Here is a 23983-nt window from a genome sequence, read left to right as displayed (position 1 = left end):
ACAAGTAACATGCTTTAGCCCAGAAGACACTACAGAGGTAAAATGACTTAGAAAGTGAAAATGTAACAGATTTCCTTGGAGTGACACATGGAAACTGAACTTTCTTCAACCCAATTTAGTAGCAGATAGCAGCTAAGAAAATTGCAAAGAAGAGCCCCCCTAGCTACATGGAACAAAGGGCCCAAGGGGATCAGAAGCAGTATTATAGAATAATTGATAGTTTGTAGAGGAACTACAAAGAAGCATTCGATTATACGCTGTACAGTTAGATTGTCATTGTGAGGGATAATCTTAACAACAGCGCAAGTAACAGACCACCACCAAATCTTCCAAAACTATTTCCCCTCCCGAAATATAAACGGGTGCATTCTTAGATTACTCCACAAATATATATTAAAAAAAAAACTTTCAAAAAGACGTTCTTCTCTAATATACTTAATAAAATGTTCTACTGTGTCGTTGATTTTTTAAAACGTTTTCTAAGAGGAATTATCTAGTGGGTTAGGTGTCCACTTTAACCACTGCTGATAATGTTCCACATTGCATTAAGTTATATTTCCTTGGATAAAGGCATCTGCCAAATAATAATAATAATAATAATAATAATAATAATAATAATAATAATAATAATAATAATAATAATAATAATATTTTTTCTCCTAACTAAAAAGGGCCCTCCAGCTATTCTTTGACAGATGACTAATTTTGAGAATGTTGAAATACTAGATGCAGTTGGAGAAGAGCTGCTTGTTCTCTTTGGAAAAGGAAGTTTACTTATCTTGAAACAAACAGTTTATTCAAATAACTTTCTAGTGAATGATTGGTGTCACCATGCTCAGCATGACTGGAGTGCAATGACACCTGGTTTGATTAATCTGTATTCAACATGTGCAAATAGGACAGAATGTACTCACCACACCAGATTACAGCAACAGATTGTGTTTTCCTAAAAAAAAATTGGTTATTGGAGTAAGGGTGGTGTTTTTCGTGGCCTTGAGTAAACTTTAACAACCTTGTAGGCAGCAGAAAACATGCAGCAGTAAAGGGTATTCAAAACCTATTTGAAAGGCGATGTGTAATGCTGCACTCAGTGTCAAGCAGAAAGGGTAACCAAACTAAATGTAAATTATAATTCATGTCCATGAAACAAAAATAACCTGAAACTAGAGTTGCGAGCAACTTTACGGCTTCCAAGCAGTTATCGTGAAATCTAAGCGCATTGGTTATTATAGATGAAACGTTATCATCACAACTGTAACGTATACCCAAGATTCACATCAATCGCCCAAAGGGTTCATGAGGAGTTGACGTTTAAGCGTTTTACACAAAATCCAACATAACTGCCACACCATGTGACCGATCCATTTTTCCTGAAGTAGAATCAATCGTGGACATGAGCACACTATGTACAAAAATGTTCACAGCTGTACTATTTACCGTTCATGAGAAGAAGACTTTTGAATATTGTCCAAACTTTTCATTAAATCCAATATGGCTGCCACACCATGTGACCAAAGGCCACCATATTGACCACGACACAACATCCCATAGTCCTCTACATCCGTGTCAAATTTTGTGCGTTTTGGTGCAGCCGATAAGAAGTTATACAAAGTTTTATAGCCAGTTGCGTATGTTGATGATGTCATGCAGCGTAACAGGTGACCATACTGAGATGTTTTATTCCAATTTTTGTTTCAATCGGATAAGCGGTTTCAGAGAAGAAGATGAATTTTGATGATTTTATTTTTTTATGGTAATTTTATGACATTAATCAATATGGTTGCCAAACCACAGAACCAATCAGCTTCATATTTACAGCAGTTAATCATGGACTATCCCTCAACATGTATAGCAATTTTCAGAACTCTGCATTAAGCGGTTTCTGATAGATAGGCATTTTAACAAATTCCGCAAAATCCAATATGGCTGCCGAACCATGTGACTTGCACAAATTTGCTGAATATCACTGACTATCCCACATAGGCATCTACCAGTGTACTGAATTTCGTGAGTTTTTGAGCATGTTTTGGCAGAAAATAATAATAATAATAATAATAATAATAATAATAATAATAATAATAATAATCCTAACAAAAACAATAGGCTTATGGCTTGGATGCCTAACAAATCAGCATGCTCTATTCCTGGCATTTTCTGAACTGCGCATTTCTCCACCACAACTTTTCCTAACACTGGAGACTGCTTGCAGGAGGGGGGAGGAGAGCATGTTTTAGACCAATGCAGTGTCACATGTCCTCCAAGGTTGTGTTGTAGCAGTATTATAGTCACAGAAATCCGGAAAGCAGGTTTCGTTAATGGAAGTAATTGACTGTGATTCTTGTAACTTCTTTAATTAAGTCTTTTTATGTCTAACATTCCCACTACAGTGTGACAAATAAAAAGCCAGTGTTAATCAGTGCTGTTTCAGAGTCTTCAAAGTTTAGTTGCAACATGGAAATCAGTCATTGTTAGACTTGAAGTTGGTAAAAGATTTGCATTTCCAATAAATTATTCTTTGTGCTTATAACAATCTGACTATAGCATTATGTAACACAATTTTTGTTCCTGGGTAGTAAGTGTTATTTCCTAATTGCTTATGCCTCAAAAGTATAGAAAATGGCTATTATTCCCCACAAACTTTGCTTTTGTGACCAGGACAGTGATATTTTGAAATTTACCTATTTCCAATGAGAAAACGGGTGGATTTGTGTCTTTTCGTTCACATAAAATCAGAAAAAACAACATATGAATCCAAATTAACATGTATTTATACTAAAGTAATACAAAAATGACTACAAAAGATTTAGAAGTGAGTAGTTTTTCGAGATTTACGACTACTATTTGCTCCTCCGAGTATGCTCCCATGTTCTCCTTGAATTTATCAAGATGAGCATCAAGGATATGGACTTTGAGGGACATCCTACAGCCCATTGTGCCGTAGATCTTCACCAGAGTCTCAACAAGCTCCACATAGTTTTCGGCGTTGTGATTGCCAAGGAAGCCCAGAACCACTGCGACAAAGCTGTTCCAAGCCGGTTTCTCCTTACTAGTGAGCTTCTTGGTAAAACCGCCTTGGAGACCCATCAGGAATGCCACCATTTTGAAGTCTCCTATGACCTTGATGCCATCTCAGAAAAATGCAGATATGTATCCACTTAGGCAGCTGGAACTAAACTGAACAGGTGGGCTTAAGGCCCCTGTATTTATACTACTGTTTATATTACTGGAAAGTTCTAGAAAGTTCTAGAAGTTACTCCAAGTTTACTCAGCACTGAATCTATCTGGAATGTTCTGGAAAATAGGTAAATTTCAAAATATCACTGTCCTGGTCACAAAAGCAAAGTTTGTGGGGAATAATATTATTATTATTATTATTATTATTATTATTATTATTATTTATTTCTTAGCAGACGCCCTTATCCAGGGCGACTTACAATCGCAAGCAAATACAAATACATTCAAGTGTTACAATATAAGTCATACAATAAGAACAAGAAATACAATAATTCTCAAGTGTGACAAACCACAATTCAATAATACAGCAGATAATAGTGAAAGTTACATCAGGATATGATTAAGTAGTGATAGTTACATCAGGATATGATTAAGTACAAAATACTACAGATTAAACACTTGGGAGATTACAATATTCTGAGGTACAGGATTAAATGCAGTAAAATAGGGGGCAGATAAGAGCAAAATAAAGCATATTTAAATGAAGGGTGATAGTGTCCCAGGATACAACAGAGGAGTTCTACAGGTGCTGTTTGAAGAGGTGAGTCTTAAGGAGGCGCCGGAATGTGGTCAGGGACTGGGCAGTCCTGACATCTGTAGGAAGGTCGTTCCACCACTGCGGAGCAAGGGTGGAGAAGGAGCGGGCTCGGGAGGCAGGGGAGCGTAGCGGAGGTAGAGCCAGTCTTCTAGTGCAGGCGGAGCGGAGAGGTCGAGTGGGGGTGTAGGGAGAGATGAGGGTCTGGAGGTAGCTGGGTGCAGTCTGATCAAGGCATCTGTAGGCTAGTACAAGAGTCTTGAACTGGATGCGAGCGGTGATCGGGAGCCAGTGGAGCGAGCGGAGTAGTGGAGTAGCGTGGGCGAAGCGAGGTAGAGAGAACACCAGGCGAGCAGCAGAGTTCTGGATGAGCTGGAGCGGACGGGTGGCGGACGCAGGGAGGCCAGCCAGGAGGGAGTTGCAGTAGTCTAGGCGGGAGAGTACCAGGGCCTGGACCAGGAGCTGGGTAGCATAGTTGGTGAGGAAGGGTCGGATTCTTCGGATGTTGCTCAGGAAGAATCTGCAAGTGCGTGCCAGAGTGGAGATGTGCTGGGAATAAGAGAGGCAGGGGTCCAGGGTGACTCCAAGGTTTTTAGCTGAGGAAGAGGGAGAGAGTGTGGTAGATTCCAGAGGAACAGAGATAGAGAGATCAGAGGATAGCCATTTTCTATACTTTTGAGGCATAAGCAATTAGGAAATAACACTTACTACCCAGGAACAAAAAAAATAATAATAATTTGTTACACGGTGTAGTTTTTGTTTCATTTAAGTTTTATGGTTTTAAAGCAAAGGGTGACCCCTAGTGGAAAATAAAAACAACTTTTTTAAAATTTTTGTTTTAAAATAAACAGCATCACAGCAGAAATACCCAAATCATAGCAATGGATATCGCTACTTAGTTTGAATATCTGTTTTTGAGTCAAACAATATTGCTCCTGTTCTGCAAATCTGCACCTGCTTAAGATTAGAGTCACAAGCTAGCTGATCAGACACCACTAGCCAATGTCTCGAAGTGGGGAAGTGATCTAAACATTAATACCAAATATGGAAGTTCCACATTACTGCACTGGCTCTCATTATAATCTGGTCAGTGAGTGAACGTTGAGCTCTCCTCTACACAAACCACATGAAAGTCTCTTCGCCAGTGACCAGTTATGTAACCAAAAAAAAAAAAAGGTGTTTCAAGTTTTGCAAAGTCATGGTTATACAGAGGGGAACCATATAATAGGCAATTAGAATATGTTGTGCTTTTTTAACATGTAATTAAAAAGAGGGCTTTTAAGTCCCTATTTTGGAAGCATGTGCAATGGCAAATTATCCACAGGGCGTAATTTCAGGAGGAATCAGTTAATCAGTTTTTTCTCGAGTAGTTTCTTTGTCATCTACAGTATTCAACTGCTTTGTTTCCTCAATGAAATCTGAACCCTTGATTTGTTTTGTTGAGTATACATTATTTTGTGTATTGGTGTATATTCAATGCCTATTTATGCATTGATATTCGGGCCTCGATATTCGCTTCAAAATGTTGTTGGGAATGTGCCAAGTGGACCCTGATAACAATTCTTAGAATCTGCATTTATCTAACAGAGCCAGGTTAAAATATCACCCATTGCTTACCACAGGCCCTCGTGTGCCAGAGTTTATTGTTTAGACCCTCCTGCTGGATTATGTTTTAAAACTGTCAGTGGTACAATCCTAGGGCAACCTTTTAATGCCATTAAGTCTGCTGGTTTGGTCAATCAGACACACTCTCTCAGAAGAATCAAAGACACTCAAACAAGATGAGAATCCTTGAAACTGTAAGTATCTAATTGGTCCTGGAATAGGTGGTGCAGTTTTTTCTTTTTCAATTAAAATGTGTACTTTTTATGTTACTTTGTATGTGTTCAAAATATATCATAAAATATATTTATGGGAATTTTATTGTATTGGTGTTTTTTTCATACAAGGCACTGAAACTATTTATTTATCATATCACTGTTTTCTTTTTGCAAAGGTACTTAGGTGTTGATTTGGTCAATCTGTAATCCACCAGGATAAAACACCCACATGGCTTGCAAACAGAGATTTTAACCTAGCGCAGTACAATAAATACTATTTTACTGCATTAGAGGATCATCCTGAATTACATCTACCACCTAGCTAGGGTTATTCTGGGATATTCCCTAATATGAATTGTTGATGCAATTCAGAGATTACCGTGTGCTGTAAAGTCCTTAAAAAAAGCACAGCTTTGTTTTATGGCAGCAGGGTATATGTAGGTTGATGAAATAAACTCCTTTGTGCTGAAAGAGTTGAAGTCCTTTGTGTTAATCCATGCCAGATTTTCAATGTACTCTACAATATTTCAATTTAGCTTTGGAGAGGATTCCCTGTTAAATAATACCGTCTACTGGAACAGGTATCTTAAAAAAAAAAAAAGAAAAAAAAAGAGAGAGAAATAAAATAAAAAAATGTGTTGCTATAATCCTAGTGATATCCCAGTTTGTCTTTTATTTACACTGAGATCATTAGACGGAAGGATATTTGACTTTGCAGTCGGTCAAGCACCTGAGGTAACCCATTTTGACAAAAACAAACAGGCTTTTCCCCTAGATCTGTTACTACAGAAACATCTCATTTTATTTTTTGGAATGTTGGTTAGCTGCTCTTGCCTCAACAAATGCTGGAAATCATGTCAATTCAAAAGTTTACTCATTATTGAACAAGGCCGCCCTGATTCCATATTAAATGAGAAATCTGGGTGAGAGTGGAGGACAGTACAGAGCATGCTGAATGATGGTTTAGGTTATTCATTGTTTAATAGTTTACACATTACATTGGTTTGGTTGAGAGTATGTATATCACCGTGCAGGATGTTAATGTACAATTCTACTGGACTGTCAAAGTCAGGATTTTATTTTTAAAAGCATGCACTGTGAACAGCAGTGCTTAACTCAGTAATTCTGACCCTCTTTAAATAGAAGTGGACTCATAAATTACTTTGCTATGAAGAATCAGCATTGGGTTTCAAATATTTCTTAATATATTTGTAATAAAAGGTGAAGTGGCTAAGGTATTACAATCTGTACAATGTATGTTTCTCCATGTCATTGTTTTTTATTTAACTCTTTATTTTATTTATGATTATTCAAGTTCCTTTTCAATATGATTATTATTTATTCCTTAGCAGATGCCCTTATCCAGGGCTATTTACAATTGTTACAAGATATCACATTATTTTTACATACAATTACCCATTTATACAGTTGGGTTTTTACTGGAGCAATCTAGGTAAAGTACCTTGCTCAAGGGTACAGCAGCAGTGTCCCGCACCTGGGATTGAACCCACAACCCTCTGGTCAAGAGCCCTAACCACTACTCCACACTGCTGCCCTGATAGAAGAAGTGAGTTGTTGTCCTGCCAGATTATTGACTCAAAAACATCAGCCAATGGCAGCAACTGCAGCCCAGGGCTGACGACTGTTTCTGGTGAAGGTTACACAACATTTTTGTTCTTGATATAAACTTTAACATGCCTGGTTGATTTGGCAGGGACCCGACCCTTCAGACACATATCGTCCGGAGCAGCAAATTACCGGCGATGCAGAGAAGAAAAGTGGTTTCAGGAATTTTGAGGTATTGATTTTTTCTTAAAATGATGATGTGGGTGAATACACCTTCTATATCCTGTTCTGTAGACCTGAGCAACACATTGACAATAAAGAAATGATACAGCCTAGTGTGTACGTCAGAAATGATACAGCATAGTGTATATGTCAAAAATGATACAGTCTAGTGTATAGGTCAGAAATGATACAGCCTTGTATATACATCAGAAATGATACAGCCTAGTGTATACGTCAGAAATGATACAGCCTAGTGTATATGTCAGAAATGATATAGCCTAGTCAAATCATGTTATTATCACTTTAAAGGTACTGAACAGAAATGGTGCTTGTGAGCAGTTGACTTTATCAAAGGTTCACCAATAACCTGGGGGGGGGGGGGGAGCACTAAAACACATAAATGTTGATATAACAAATGTGACTGCTTGTAGTACTAGGTATTAGATTGATTACAGTAGTTTTATTCATTAGTATGTATTAATAACCATATGACACTCTATATGTACAACATACATTTCAATGTACAGCAACTTAGATGTAAACCTAATCTTATGCTATTGTTTCAAAAAGTAATATCAAGTGATTTTAACCAGTGTGTGACAATATCATCAGGATCTTGTCCCTGTTGTCTTCAATTAAATTCTGGCTGGGGCATTTAACGTGGTGATAATAATAATCGGAGGGCGATATTAGCAGGAGTGATACTAGGTAGGTTTGACTCTATGTGGTTCAGAGTGACCAGTAAAGCATACTGGTGCTATAAAGTGCTAGAATGAGGGACCACTGGTATTATCATTATTCCCATACTTTTGCTAAAGTAATATAATATTAGCAGTGCTGGAAGTGCACTGCAACAGGAAATAGTGATGAACTATATCATGTCTGTGTTATCATTCCTGTAGAGTGGGGATCTCATTGAACGAGTTTACAACACTTACAAACTGATGCACACCAATCAGACTCTGGAGTTTGTGAAACGAAAGGTATGTGTACACCACTTCAGCACTGTCTGACAGCCTCTTCATAATTCGAAGACTTCTCAGAAATAGACACTGCATACAACAGCGACACATCAAAACGGTATTATTTCAAATGTGGAGTAGCAAATATCATCCCTGAGAAGCACAGTCACCCAGGAACAGGGTGGTTTGAGGTAACCGCTGCTAGTTGGCAAACTGAAGTTCACTCTTTCAAAACAGTTTGCAGTTAAAATGTTTTGATTGGTGCCAACTGGGGATCTAACCACTTCCTTGGCAGCATGCTATCTTAACATGAAACATTTTACAAAATCAAACATAGTTTAAAGTAGCTTCAGGTGTTAATTCAATTGATTGTATGGTTCCCAATCATTCAGAGTGGTCCTGGGTGGTGTTTCTCCAAACACTTTCCTCTCTATCTATATTTACCTGGATTTTAGAGCTTTTCTGGAGATCCTAACCCGCCTCTCATTTCATTCAAATCATATGACACTGTGACCTCAGATCAGGTTGGCATTTAATATCTTGTGTGTTTTGTAGGTATTTTTTCTACTTAAATCGTTATTTACCAGGCTTTCTAACTGATGTCTTGCTGCCCATTTCAGAAATGCAGCCTCTGAACTTTGATAGCTCATTGGTGTTTGGCATCTCATATATTATTAGGATTTAATATTCAGAATTACCATCTAAACTTGTTACATTCCTCCTCCCACAGCATGCAGAGTGGTCAAACTGCAGTCATGCCCACATGACTGTGATGGAAAGCCTGGACTGTCTTGATCAGCTGGTGGATCATTCAGACCCTGACGTGGATTTTCCAAACTCTTTCCATGCTTACCAAACAGCAGAGGGGATCCGCAAAGCACACCCAGACAAAGGTGAGCAACACACTAGCCGCTGATAGAACAAGAAACATTAGCTTTTCACATTATAAGCATTATGCTCCCTTACTATTGGTTTTGCTCACTGGATTCTGCATCTTTTAAACACCCTTCAAATTATCATGCTTGGCAAGAATCAGGACCCGTTAGGCGCTCAAAGAATATATCACTTGTTTAATTGTTTCTCTTTATTGTTTTTTTTTTCATAGGCTGGTTCCAGCTAGTTGGTCTCATTCATGACATTGGGAAGATTATGGCTCTCTGGGGGCAGCCACAGGTAGAGTAGTGATTCAACCCAGAACAACCTTTCTGCTCGTTTATGGTTTGCATTCATACCTGAACAGCGCACGTTATAATCTACCTCTTCTATGGGTTGTTCAATGAGAAGAATTGCTCATTTTAGAATGCTAAAATTCTCATATTGCCTCATTTAAAAACAAAATAGCTTAGAGGGAATCACAAAAAATAGGGGCCTTGGTTACACGGGAGTAACCCAAATTAGATGCAGAAAAAAAAGAAAAATGGTTACAGTTAATTCTACTGTAACTATGTAGTTGTGTAGTTACTCTGTAGCTACATGTGTGTTGACATTTGGTTACATTATAACTACATCTGTTATAATATGTTCAGTATGCTCATTGCAGTTGCTATGTAATCTTGTAATTACATGCAATACATTATTAATAAAAACAAGTGCCTGATTAAAATGGCCACTGAGATGTATATCTTGGGAATTGATTTAATATATAAGTATGTAAGACTATAATAGCATTTTACCACCAGTACAGTATATATTACAAAGCTATTTCCTCCAAAGTGTTAGCCATACTTAAAGTAATGTGTACTCCACAGCTATGTGGTAACTTTAGGGACTTACATTGCATCTTGTATTTTGTATGTATAACAAACAGAATGAAACACGTTTTATTTTGTAGTGGTCAGTGGTTGGTGATACTTACCCTGTTGGCTGCAAGTTCCAGAAATCCATTGTCTTTAGGGACACAAGCTTCAATGACAATACAGATGACAAAGACCCACGTTATAAGTAAAGCAATATTTTGTCTATTTTCATATTTATGGATTTTCTTTTTGTATTTTCCATGATATTCCAAGACTGAGGGGAAGAAAACAGGAACACTGCCACTTGTAACTCACCCACAAAACATTAAAGACAATTAAAAAAAAAAACTGAAACCTAAAACATTTTAAGATAATGAAAATAACAATTTTAAGAAGGAAAAAAAATGTGTATATAAAACTCAATATTCTGGCTTACAAAAAAAGAATCGGCTATGTTAACTGGAAATAAGATATACCGAAAATCAAAAGAAACATCACTATTATAACACATTTATTTAAAATATAAAAATTTAAAATAAGGTACATAAATGATGGACATTGACGAAATGTTTTTGGTTTCTTTTTAATCATTCGATCATTCGTCCTTGACCATGACATGCTTGAGTGACTATGACTGAAGCATATGCACTTAATTACCTAATTAGTGAGATAGTTGATTGGACACTGGATATGGAGTGATTTCAGCTGTTGAATTGCAAGCTTGAATAAAAGCAAGAGAGGAGCGCCTTCGTGCAATCGGCATGTTGGAGGCTGGACTAGGACAGGATACTGTGGCTTGCCGTCTTGGGTGCTCACAGCCAGTAATTTCAAACCTGGCGAGACAGTATAACCAGACACACTCTGTCAGTGACAGGCCACGAACTGGGAGACCAAGAGTCACAACACCTGCCCAAGACTGGCAGATCATTTTGCAGCATCTTCGTGATGTCAATTGTTAATCAGCACAATAAAAAGTCACTGCACCGGCTCTAAAATAGTTTGTCATTTTTCGATCACATCTAGTGAATTTTATCCAAATATAAGTGATACGTTTCTTTTGATGCTCAAATATAAGTGATAAGTTTCTTTTAATGCTCAGTATATGTGTAAAAAATATGCTTGGCCCTGTTTACTTTATGGATGGTCAATATATTTTCTTTGCTTCAGTTCCACTACGCCATTCCCTGAGCTATTGACTGTGCTGTTGCATTAACGGTGCAATATTGTTCCAAATGATGGAGGTGTCATGAAATGTGCCATGCATCTCACTTTATTTTTACTTTCTCTTAGTACTCAGAATGGTGTATACAAACCAAACTGTGGCCTGGAGAATGTACTGATGTCCTGGGGACATGACGGTAAGGAGCCATTTATTTGGTTTGGACAGTGCAAACATTTTGAATTATAGATCTACATAGCACTGTAAATGAATCCCAATTTCTATATGGATTAAAATTACAACACACTGTTGTACCGAATGAATAAAGAGTTTCTTCTCCCGTTTTAAAATTCCAGAATACATGTACAGAGTGATGACGTTTAACAAATGTTCCATCCCTGAAGAGGTATGTCAACGTTCTGCTGTCATTCTTAGTGTCCATCTTTACACAACAGAAACTGGTGTTTATACCCAGATACCCAGACTAGGAGGTTTGAGAAACTTATGATGCGCAGATTGTTAACATTTTCTCAATTTCATTTAGGGCTTGTATATGATCAGATACCATTCCTTCTATCCTTGGCACACTCACAAAGAGTACATGCACCTCTGCAATGAAAAGGATCTGAAGATGTTACAATGGGTGCAAGAATTCAAGTGAGTAAGCTAAGGGTTGAGGTTTACAGCAAGGTGATGGGGGGAGGGGGGTGAAGCTATGCGCCTCTTGTTAGATGATGTGTCCCTGTCCCACATACCCTTTTAATTTGGCTCAGACAGAGCAGCGACTTATAAAACCTGCAGTTCCTCTTACTATACACTTTTAGATCAATTCATTATTCTAGCTAAACAATATACAGAATCCTGTACAACTGCAAACATGCATTTTCAAACATTCCATCAAGAAAGGCATTAGGGGGAAAAAGTTCTGTACTTGACTTAGCTATTGTACCTGGTAATTTTACCACAAACTGAACAACACACACGCAACTGGGATATCGTAATCATTTCATCAACTTAGTATAGTTTAGGAGCAAATTGGGTGTCCAATCATAACCCCCTCATTCAGTTTGATTCTGATAAAGCAAGTAATTCATTATCAATGTTCTTTGGACAGCCAATTCGATCTTTATACTAAGAGTACGGACCTGCCAGATGTGGAGAAGATCAAGCCATACTATCAGTCTCTCATTGACAAGTACTGTCCTGGGAAACTGTACTGGTGAAAAGATGCCTGGATTCAAAGCAAGCTGATGAAGATACTGGAGTGGGCAAACTGGAATCAAGATATTTCAGGGAAAGGCCGAGCCAAGATGCTTTAAACCCTCAAATTCCAATACTACTTGTTTGCAGCATGCTTGAGTTTGAGAAATAATCCACGATAGAATTATTACTGATGCATTTGTAATAATTACAGAACAGAAAGTTGATTTAATTACAGAATAGAAGGTAGTTTTTGAGAACATGGAGGACAGAGGAAACATTCCAGCAAAAGAAATGTGAAAATTACTGATTTTCCTGAAGTGCTAGTTCTGGGTTGAAGAAAATAGCCAATAGTTATGCAAAATAATAATAATAAATTCTTCCCAACAGTAAAATTAAAAATAGAAGACAAAAGCTGTATGTTTTACAGTAGAAGTTTTATTAGAAATACATGGCTTTAAAATGTTGTTTTTTCAGTTCCTTGGTTCTGCTGTTTACATATGTGCACAATGTGGAGGGCACACACATATGCAAATGTTCTCATAAACTGGTATGCATAGGGCTTTGACTGCAGCTCAGATTGAATTTCTTTGAAGCTGGTAATAAGACATATTCTGAACCCTGCAATTATTATTTAAATACAGCCTTACAGGTCCATAAACTTCATATACACACAATGTGACCTCCAAAATAAATGCACACAGTTGGTAGTGGTTATACAATTTTTTCCCCCTTTGTAACAGTGTTCTCTGAATTATTTGCCCGAGGCCAATAAGACTTTAAAGACAATGCAAACTATTACAGCACCCAAGAGTCCTTTCACTAAGCATTAAAAGGACAGCTACTGCACAAATTCCATTTGAATAAACCCCTCTACCCCCCTTTACTTGGTAATGATGCTGGCAATTATGTGGTGATAATATTGAGAATTTTCTATATTGTGTAACTTGCTGTTATCTAATTCATATATATTTAATGGCATTTGTAGCTACTGTATATGTAACTGAATAAAAGTTATGACAAAACCAAGTAATCATTTTGGTACAATTGTATACAATAAAAGTCTTACTATTATAGTAACATTGACACTGCCACCTACAATCACCCAAACCTGGTTCACAAGTTATATACCATATTGCAACACATTTTTATACAGAGTGGTGACTGATAACTGGTACATTCTTAGATTTGTTCACATTAATCCATGCATATACATACAGATAGAAATAAGGCAATATGGATGAATAAAAGGCAATTCTTGGCTAGGTTCTGGTAGGTGATTGTGTTTTGGTGTAGTGCAATCAAGTCTATAAGAAACAATTATATTTAAAATCATAATTAAATATGTTCTTTATATATACATGGAAATCTAAACATTTAAACTTCAACCAAAATTAAATCAGTGAGACGTCCCATAGTTTCAAATGTTCACTTTGGGGTTTATTTTCAAAACTTGAGTATAAAAATAGAGCTGCTTTACATTAGTATTTTAACTTAAAATATTTATATTTTAGTTCCCAAACTTTATTAACTTACGCAATTATACATTTACGTGTGTGCAAAACCTACATTAATTGGTCACTTGCTGCTTTTTTTTTGACACAGCATTTAAACAGTAAAAGCCTGGGAGAATAATTTAGAAAAGTTACCACATATTAAAAGAAGGCAATAACTGAATATAAACTGAATTGGAGGGAGATTTATGCTGTTCAAAAACAAAACACATGGTTCAGTACTGTCAGTCTCGGTAAACTGTAGTCTTTGGCAGCCAAATCTTTATTCTAAATAATGACAACCTAAAAGTGAAGGGAGTATTATTTTACACACTGACATGACATTTTCCTTCTGCTATCCACAGGATGTACAGATTAACAGCGACGCCTCTAAATTCATCTCCCAAATAGTGTTAATGTATGTTTGTACTACCTGACTTACGGTAGTAGAAAAATGCATCCTTTAAAATTTATTGACACTTGCCGTTTCTCTTATTCCTCCCCCTTCCCCAATTGCAATAATAGGGAAGATTAGAGTTCTGGATAAAGGAAAAAAAAAACAGATTAACCAGAAAACACGTTAAAATACCCTAGGAAGCCGCATCATTTCCTTTTCTTAGCATATTTGTCAGAATCGGCCGAATTTTCTGTGCGTTTTGTTTTCTCCTTTTCCTCTTTTTTCACAGCTTGGTCATTCTTCTCCACAGCAGCTACAGCCTCCTTTTCCTTGTTTTTGCTGCTGCTGCTGCTACGAGACCCACTGAAAAGCACTTTGAGGAGACAGATTGCAGCCCCGGTAAAGAAGAGGGACCACAGAATCAGGGGGGCAGGGAGCGGTCGGGCATATTCACGAACGGCTCTCAGAGTAACTGGCAAAAACGTATCAGCGTTGCGCTTTGGCTGTCCTTTGTCCTAAAGGAACATGAAAAATAATATCTTTATTTTCTAAACCCCCAAATTAATTTAATGTAAATGGAATACAATACATTTATGCATGCTTCTAAAACAGGAGCCCTGTTTGTATGTTATTTATTGGGCAGACACCTTTATCCAAGGTGCCTAAAGGTGCTGTATGTGTTGCCCTCTATTGGTGTCGGAGAGTAAAACATATCAAAACTATATCCACAACAATATCCTTGAAAACAAACAAAACTGGATATATTCAAACTGTATATATTCAGAACACGTTGCTATGTCCTTGGCATGCAAATTACAGACTAGTTCAAAAGTATTCCAGTGGAAAAGGGCACCCACTATCTCTCTGGAAAACTCCATTCTTATTGTATATACCATTCACAGCCTATAGGTAGATAGAACTGCCAGCATCAGGTTACCTTAAGTCCAAAATGATTGAGCAAGGAAACCAAGCTGGGATCTCCAAGAAACACAGTGGGGTAAAACTCTTCAGAAAACTGCCTCCTCCACCACTTCTGAGGCACTGGACTGGAAACAAAGAAACAAACAAATAAACCAACCAAACTTACAAATGTGAATGGAACCTGCAACCTGTCCTCCACAGATGTGTGAAGTGCCACTGTATACTCACCCATCCTCATTGACCTTGGTGAACCAGTACTTGTAAAGGCGGGCTCGGATGAAAGTTGGAGGATGTGATCTGAAGGGGTATTGAGACTCATCCACTTGCACCAAGTCAATAACTTTTGTGCGGGGGAAAAAATAAATAAATAAAATAAAACAGAAACACACATTTCAGCAACAAAGTCAAGAATGCCATGTTATGGTACTGTTACCTAATAATCTCCTGCATTTTATTAATAATTCATACCATACATATTCAAACAAAAAGGGCTGCCAGCTAGGCCACAGAGGCATACTACAATGCGAAACAAAAGTGAAAGCAAGCAACGCACTTCTGTAGCAGCCCCACATAGGGGGACAGCATATAAAGCCTACTCTCTACTCAGTATCACTGCAGTATGTATAACGTGGTATTGGACTTTACAGTACAGTTGACACAGTAACTTTGCAGTGCTACTCCATTAAAAAAAAGCGGTCCAAAATCGGCATTGTGTTAATGTTGGAATGGTTTTCCCCTTCCTTACCATCCTTCTTCCCCTGAAGCAGTCGCTGGACTAGTCCAGTGAACCAGGGGCTTTGAGCGTGGGGGCCGAGCGCTGCAAACCACATCTGCCAGTCGAGTCGAGGCTGGTGTGGGGCAACTACCGGGGGGGCAGCGCTTACATTCCCAGGCTTATACATGAACTCTATTTCCTGCAGAGAGAGGAAGAAGAAAAGCATTTGGCTGCTGTACTTGTACTATTTAGGATTTGCTCACAACTTAGAGAGAGCAAGGCCATGTATATCAAGATAGAAGGTTTAACAGACTTATTACTTAATTTGCTTATTCCAAAGTTTAACAAAAGCAAAAAACCTACTGACATCGACATATAAAACATAGTCAGCTGATTTTGTCCAAACATGCAAGATTGTGAAGAATCCGAGGCAGACTATACTGGGTACATGGTGTCCCTACTGTTTGGCTCAAGAGTGCTTTCATTTAATACCTTAACACAGTGACTTTCAACCTTTTTAAAAAAACTGAACCCCTTCTGTCTGGAGGTTTCAGCTCAAGCACCCCTTTACAATATTCGCTTTACTGAATGGTACCGCCATTGCAATAAAAGGCAGAATAACCCGATTAACATTTTTTCTATTATATTTATTAAAGAATATCTATTAATAGAAAAAAAAAAAGATACATAGAATGTCATTTCTCTTGCAGCCCACCCAGGACTGTGTCGCGGACCACAGTTTGGGAACCCCTGACTGTAAACTTTGAGCTGCTAAACAAAAAAATATTTATGGTTAAAATAAATAAATAAATAAATAAATAAATAAATAAATAAATATTCAAGATGTTCTTTCTTTGAATTTTATTTTTGCATTTTTGTCGTCCTGCGTACCCCCAGGGGTATGTGCACCCCTTGGTTGAAAACCCATGCCTTAACATAAAACCAGTCCTTACTGTCCAGGTTTCCTTATCGTAACTGCCCTCCACTACCACCTCCGGGCGACCTCCAACTCCTGTCATTCTTCTGAAAAGCCCATAGGAGTTTACAAGCTGGAAGCGGTCAACGCTGTCATACATTGTCTTCACGCCTGGCCAAATTTTGCTGTTGGAGTCATTTTCAATGTAGGTATAAGGGACCTCGGGATTTAAAGGAAAAGGCAATCAAATTGGTTAACTGACCAAAAAACTAACGTAGAGCACTTTATGGGATTTAAGTTTTGCAGGAATCGTTACCAGTTAAAATAGAGTAGGGTAAATTTGGCCATTCCACTGACAGACATTGTTCCATCCAGTTTTATATTATGATTTATTTTCTTCAAGTAGTTATTATATTTATGTGTAGCAGATCAGTTGGTTTCATTCAGTTAACTAATTTTTGCTTTGGTAAGTATTTCAGCCGATTCGCTGGAAAATCAGGGCTCAAAATAAATGCGATCTGCAAAAACTCCACATTTTGAATGATGACCCCAGAATTGGCATTAAGAAGAGAGTTCTCTCACCAGGCTGACAGCAAACATGCAAGCGGCTGCAGTGGCGAATATCGCCCACTGGATAGTGGCCCACAGCTTCCAAAAGAATCCCCGCACACTGGCACATCTGGAAGAAAAAGAATTACACACTGTGGCAGCTCATCCATACCTTTAAACTCTCGTATTTCTTAGTTTCTTAATTTTTTACAACAGGGAAGATCTTGGGTCAGGAAGCATTGACCTACTTGAACATGGCTGTGATTATTTCCCAGGTCAGAGACAGAACTCCAATCCAAATACTAGGAATCGTAACCGTCTTCAACCATTGGTTAAACTCATGATATGTGAAGGCTGCAAAATGAAGAGTGGAAAATATCTATCTTTTTATATAAAATGTTTTTAGATGTATTTAAAATGAATACTTTTAGTAATGACAAACAGATTCTAAATTAACTTTTTATATCTGTTAAACCTGTAAAAAGGCAAAAAGAATACCAAAAACTGTTCAGAAAGACATCTCCTACCTGTTTTTGATGATATGCTTTTCTTTTCCCAGTTGATTTCAAGTTCAAAATACACCACGGTCCAGTAAACAATTAAGAAATAGGATGCTAGTTCTGCAAGAGCTGTTCCCCATTTTATCAGTGTCTGAGTCCAGGCTACAAATAAAAACATATAGGTTATTATCATTACACATGCCAGCACAATGAAACCATCAACAGTATGTAGATCCCTCAGGCTTCTATTGTGAAGACAATCTGCCAGTGTGCCACCATGAGCGACTGTCAAAACATTTAGAATTTTCCAAGCAGTTAGGATCATTATTTAGAGCACACATGCTTCTTTCTATGCAAGTTTGGGAAAGTGACCTTTCTTGAGGAGCATTTCATCATCCTGAGTTTCTTCATACAATGTCATTATAAAGAAATGTGAAATGACTTACACTGAGATTTGTTTTGTTTCCTGTGCCCCAGGAAGAAGTACACGTGCTCATCATCAAGCAAGGAGAGGCTCAGCACAATGGTCAGGAGGTTAAAGAAGTTATAGTTTCCAGTCAGAATGATTAAAACCTGAAGTAATGCCTGCAAGGAAAAGAAACAGAACGGCACTAGGGTTGTATTTAATCTGCCCATAAACCAATCGACACTGACAGACAATTGCTTAAACTAAATTAAGACATCTGTGCTACTGCAGCATTTCCCTTAAAGATGTATTCTTGTGGTGTAAACTGTATTTAGAATACTGTTGATAAAAAAATAAAAAAAAACTTAATAAAAAAATGAGAAATCAGCAACAGATTTATTTTATGCCCACAATAAATGTTGGTAAGTTTTTCATACTGTAGCACCAGTTACAAACATATGCCCAGGAGGGACCCAATAAGCCACAGATTGTTCAAACTCAGAATTTAACAAATACTATCCCAGTCCAACTCAAATCAAATAGGCTACAAGTAACTAACCAAAGTTTCTTGATATTAGTTTCACGGATTTGTATCCCACAAACATAATCTCCTAAAAGTTACATTTTCAATTCCTTTTTAATAGCAATTCCTCTGAAGGAATTGGAATTGATACTTCAGAGACAATTGTTGTAATTTTTCAACTGCTTTCATTTGATGCCATTCCCTTGACTTACAGTGACTTCAATTTAAGTGATTTATTGCCATACTGCAATTTTGATCAATGCTGTGTAGAAACTTGAAATGAAAAACAGGAATTGACCCCAACCCTGTTCTTATATTAAGTGGAAACCTCTAGGCTTAGAGCATCAACTGTGGTGAATCATCAACAGCTAGGGTCATACATAGCAAAAGGAAATAGAAAAGTTTTAACACAATAAAACTACCAGTCACAAACTCAAAACAGGAGCAGTTATAAACCCTTGTTCTTAAGTTGTTTCCTTCTAGTTTTATAAAAGTTATTTTATTACTTTCAGAACAACATGGGTCAAACTTTGGCCTTCTTGCTAAACAGGGCCCTTATCAACCATGTACAGTACCTGCAGGTAAAAGGAGACTATTCGCATACTTCTGATGGGTGCAAAAAACATGAAAGGGACGGCGATCTCAATGGCATAGGTACCGACAACACTGAGCTTCTGAAACCAGACTGGAAGCTGATGGGCAAACCAGGAGACAGGTGTAGGGATGCACTGGGTTTCATAATGGTAAGTCAAAGCTAGAAATAAGGAAAACATTCATGAAATTTAGCGTAATGGAAATGTCGTCCTAAAAACTCCCTCTTTGGCCAATTGTCCCCACTTATCCTAAAACAAATCCTCAGGTGACCCAAATTGACATATATTTTATATATGAGAACCTTGGGGAGCTAGCTACTTTTTACATTTAGTGTGAAAATGACCATATTTTTGGTACGTGGTTCAGTGATTTCAAAAGATCTCGTGGCACCTGTGAGGCCCCACCACGCTGGGCAGCGACTTGTCAGCTTAACCACTCCGGAAGCAAACATGAGCCGGAAGAAGAGCCAGCGGATCAGCCAGAAGGTGATGCCATCGTGGCGCTTGGACACAGTCGACTTCCATTTGAAGAGGTTGAAGGGAGCTACCAGGACAGTGAGGAACCCTGTCTCCAGCAGCAGACTGTCCCTGTGCCACAGAAAGGAAGAAAAGAAAAGGCAGCTAAGAGGAAGTACTCACTCTTGAAAACAGATTTCATGCAGATCATTAGTTTAATAACAAAGCATATGTCTAATATAATATAATCTGATTAAATTGATATTAGTTTAATAACAAAGTATTCATTTGCATCTACACAATAGACATAAAAACAGCATTTGATTTGATAAATTCGACATGCAAAGGCAGGATTAGACTTTCAAGTATTGCTAACATTTACACTATTATACTTATTTTACAGAATGAGGTGGGATAAAAAAGATAAAATAAAAAGGCGCTCAACTTAATAAGCCCATGTTTAAATCTAAACCAAGGTGTATATTTTTAATTTGGTTTGTAACATTTCATGAATCGTGACACTTTCTTTACTGGTATGTATTGTTTTTATTTTGAAACAAGACCAAAAGCACAACACGGCTCTTTGTAGTTTAAACAAAATAGTCATCATTAAATTGTCTTTTGATCTTATTGTGCATCATATACAGTAGCCCATCAAGACACAGATATCACTGTATATATTTTATCATGACATCAGTGTATCATTCTAATGTCCTCAGCAGATGCTTTGTGAACTGTATATGCCTTTTCCTGAATCCCAATAACATTTTGCAGTGGTTGAAAATCCAACAAAAAAAATACTAAGAGGATGGTCACTTACCACTGAAAGTAGAGGAAGACTTGGCCAACCTGTAATTAACAAAAATGTGCATTTTGTCAATGATCTAAATGTAGCCTATATATCCCATTTCTACAAAGCTATAGACAAACCCATGACATTGTACTCCATGCCCTAGTAAGTGTAGCTTTTTTGACAATCACTTTTATAAAAGAAAAATAACTCCTGCAGAACTGGAGCTCAAACTACAGTTGAAACTAAAAAGAATATGGTGCACAGTGATATCCTGAAAAGAAAAACACAACACTAAGGAGCCTTAATGTCTCAGGGTCCAAAAATGATGTCCACGTCACTCACCTGGTAGAGTGAAAGGTAGAGTACCCAGAGGAAGAGGAATATTAGTGTGTCTCTCAGAGGTTCCCACACCATTGCACCAAAAGCCATCAATGTCCCCAGCAGGCAGATTAACTCCATCCCCTGTTGGGTGTCCAGGCCTAGCTGAGGACCCAGCCACAGCAGGGTAGGGGAGTCCTGCAGCTGCTCCAGGAGAGGCTTCCCCGTGTACCGCAGCATCCGCCGGGCAGGCAGGATCCCATCATTCCCATAGAGACCTGGCAACGGGAGAGGAGAAAGGTTAACAGGACAGCACCCTTCTTGAAATGGTCACTGTTGTCACCATGTAACAGCCACGTTTAAATGAAGTACAATTTACATGTGTTTTTACAGCTACTTTTATCGTGAGAAAGTGATTGACCCTGCAATTACAGATGCACTGCCAAAAGGACAGCCTTTTGCTGTGACAACGTCACAGTCATGAAAGTAGTCAATTTTCACGTGCATGTAAACCAAGCCAATGACAGGCATGCTGTATATATTTTCACCAGAGGTGGCGTTGTAATAATCAGACTTTTTCTTTCTGCCCTCAGGCACCCACTTTACCTTTGCTAAGTACAGTGTATACGGTATGATGTGTTTACTTTCAAACTAGCATGAGGGCCAATCTCCATCTTAATGCCAGCCCTCCTTTATTCTGGAGATTTCAAAATCCTGAGGGTTTATACGCTGTCACGTTTCAGAGTTTGTTATATTTTAACTTCCTCCCAAATGGCTACATGCCCAGCCACCTTTGCCTCTGCAGCAGGGAGATGAGTGCATGATTTCAGCAAAAATGAAACCATCGCCTTAAAGACAGGATCCGTGATTTTATTTTTTTAATTTTTTAAAATGTGTTATGTTTTTATTTTAAGACACTACCACCACTTAAAATTACTGACAACAATACTAAACAAAATAAGCTAGTTGCATTAAAAGTTATACTGTGTTCAAACTTACATTAAGTCAAATTATCATAATGTAACAAGACTAAATGAAAAAAAACAAAACAAAAAAAACATAACATTTTGGTATAAAACCACACTCAAATCTGTATCACATTACAGATTAACCAACTATGAGCACCTGGCTAGGATTTTGACACGTTATATAAGGCAATTTGAATAAAGTAGACATTATCGAACGTTACAAAGGCGAACCACGTGTGAATGTACAATACAAAGCTTAGACTTGCTCGTGAACTCAATAGTGTACACACAACAAAATACTTAGGCGTTATGCACGTCAGATTTTCACCAAAGTGAATCCCATGTTACAGTACTAATATGTTGAATAGCAAAGAAAATACTTTACTAACAATGGCAAGTGCAACTATGCGCACGACTACGAGTCCGACTGTGTACACAACTTGCACCACACTTAAGTGTATCATTTATTATTATTATTATTAACTTTTGTGGTGTTAAATTATGTAGAGTCGTCAGATGCGTTCAAAGCGAATCACTGAGAGTCGTTACAAGTTTAGGTACTTTTGTTAACATTTCTCAATACACATTGTGTCGTTATGATGAGATTTTCAAGAAGGGCTTAATTTTGAAAAGTCTGATATAAACCGGAAAACAATTTTTTTTTTTTTTGTCATAGCTTTGGAAACGCCCTAATAAAGACCTTCCCTTTTCTCCAACTGCATTTAAAAATATGTCCATTTATCAGTTTCCATTTCATATCGGTAGCTCCTAACTAAAACAGCATGCTTTTAGTTCATGAAAAGGTTTTACTAAACCCGAGTAGTTTTAATTTAATTTTAGAAGACCAAGAGCTCTGAAAAAAAATCCAAAGTAAAAAATGAGAGAGGGAGGTAAATTGAAACTAGCCCGTATGCGAAACATATTGGTATTTAATATAATGCATAATCGTTGGACATCCACGTTCAAACATAATAATATTCTGCGACTACTACTAATAATAAAACGCATTTGTAAAATGTCTTACCTGGTATCTGTACATAAAGAGACGCAAATGCAAACATATAAATGACAGACATGCTCCAAAGGAACATGTGCTTTGGAAGTTTAATGTCACCCATTTTTCTGTATGACTATTTTATATGCTCCTTCAATATATACGGTTTGTGATAGAAGCAAATACGACACGTCCACTTCTGCAGTTTATTCCAGCATGGAACAGCTCAGTCTCTTCAATCTCACATGCGCAGTGTGACGCACGCAATGCACGCACAGGGGTTGGGTTTTGAAAATGTTGGTATTTCGTCCAACACCTTGTTAAGGGCACTGTGTGGCAATACGCTTTTAACAATATCCTTCTGTTTTATGTCAAGGGCCCTTATACATTCTTAGTTCAATACCTTTGGTTTAAAAACAACCAGGAAACTTCACTTCCCTACAAACCTAACCAAATCATTTTAGTCCTAGTTGGACATGATGGACAGTGTGGGCTAGCTATGCTATGGAATTATTTCAGTCTCCTTTCATTGGTAATGTATATGGTATAGTGGTATTGTGTGTATGCAATACAGTGTGTTGTTGTTATTATATATTAGAACGGACAAATACAGGACACTTAGGATTCATAAAAATGAAACAATCATAAACAAGAACAAAGTTGTTCAGTTACAAGTATTACAGTAATCTGGAGTTTGCTTTCTGTTCTTTGCTTTCCACTGCCCCATTAATTCATTTGAAATGCCCTGTTTGTACAAATGAATGACCTGATAGCAAACATACATTATTTATGGCTTCAATGACTTAGTTGATTTTCATGACTGTCATCAAAACTGTCACAATTATCTTGAAAAGGAAGTTCTATTTTCATAGCAATGTCCATAAAAAAACACTTACAGAAAAAAATGGCTGATGAAAACTTTTCTGAGGCTCTAAAACAAACATACATGCAGATATATTTAAAGAAATATACGATAGTGCTATGTATCAGTCTACAGAACATCTCAT

The 23983-nt window shown here is 37.5% G+C and overlaps 2 protein-coding genes across 2 annotated transcripts; one reads left to right on the top strand and one right to left on the bottom strand.

Moving 5' to 3' along the window:
- Positions 1 to 5369: 5369 nt before the first annotated feature.
- On the top strand, positions 5370 to 13463 carry LOC117420004 (inositol oxygenase-like). The gene is made up of 10 exons (XM_034033490.3): positions 5370 to 5568; positions 7304 to 7387; positions 8280 to 8360; positions 9070 to 9232; positions 9445 to 9512; positions 10171 to 10280; positions 11366 to 11433; positions 11591 to 11640; positions 11779 to 11891; positions 12349 to 13463. Exons 1-10 carry the CDS (start codon positions 5551 to 5553, stop codon positions 12455 to 12457), a joined length of 864 nt encoding a protein of 287 aa, XP_033889381.2. The 5' UTR covers positions 5370 to 5550; the 3' UTR covers positions 12458 to 13463.
- On the bottom strand, positions 12855 to 23282 carry LOC117420003 (lipase maturation factor 2-like). The gene is made up of 14 exons (XM_034033489.2): positions 23007 to 23282; positions 21039 to 21292; positions 20724 to 20752; positions 19839 to 20035; positions 19430 to 19608; positions 18372 to 18510; positions 17953 to 18087; positions 17674 to 17779; positions 17459 to 17555; positions 16914 to 17096; positions 15991 to 16159; positions 15474 to 15585; positions 15262 to 15370; positions 12855 to 14839 (listed from the first exon to the last, which is right to left on the bottom strand). Exons 1-14 carry the CDS (start codon positions 23098 to 23100, stop codon positions 14531 to 14533), a joined length of 2112 nt encoding a protein of 703 aa, XP_033889380.1. The 5' UTR covers positions 23101 to 23282; the 3' UTR covers positions 12855 to 14530.
- Between the last annotated feature and the right edge of the window lie 701 nt (positions 23283 to 23983).

This window comes from Acipenser ruthenus, chromosome 14 (assembly GCF_902713425.1).
Source record: "Acipenser ruthenus chromosome 14, fAciRut3.2 maternal haplotype, whole genome shotgun sequence".
Classification (NCBI taxonomy): Eukaryota; Metazoa; Chordata; class Actinopteri; order Acipenseriformes; family Acipenseridae; genus Acipenser; species Acipenser ruthenus.
Note: the sequence above shows the minus strand (reverse complement) of the source record. Positions and strands in the feature narration are given on the sequence as shown.

Bases quoted from the DNA above. Each gene is read 5' to 3' on its own strand.
- LOC117420004 (XM_034033490.3), top strand. The intron at 9,233-9,444 runs GTGAGCAACACA...TTTTTTTCATAG, and splicing joins CAAAGCACACCCAGACAAAG to GCTGGTTCCAGCTAGTTGGT. The intron at 9,513-10,170 runs GTAGAGTAGTGA...TTTATTTTGTAG, and splicing joins CTCTCTGGGGGCAGCCACAG to TGGTCAGTGGTTGGTGATAC.
- LOC117420003 (XM_034033489.2), bottom strand. From the start codon at position 23,100: ATGGGTGACATTAAACTTCCAAAGCACATGTTCCTTTGGAGCATGTCT. The intron at 19,609-19,838 runs GTGCCACGAGAT...CCTTATTTCTAG, and splicing joins AGCGTGGTGGGGCCTCACAG to CTTTGACTTACCATTATGAA. The intron at 17,556-17,673 runs GTAGGTCAATGC...TTTTTCTTCCAG, and splicing joins ATAATCACAGCCATGTTCAA to ATGTGCCAGTGTGCGGGGAT.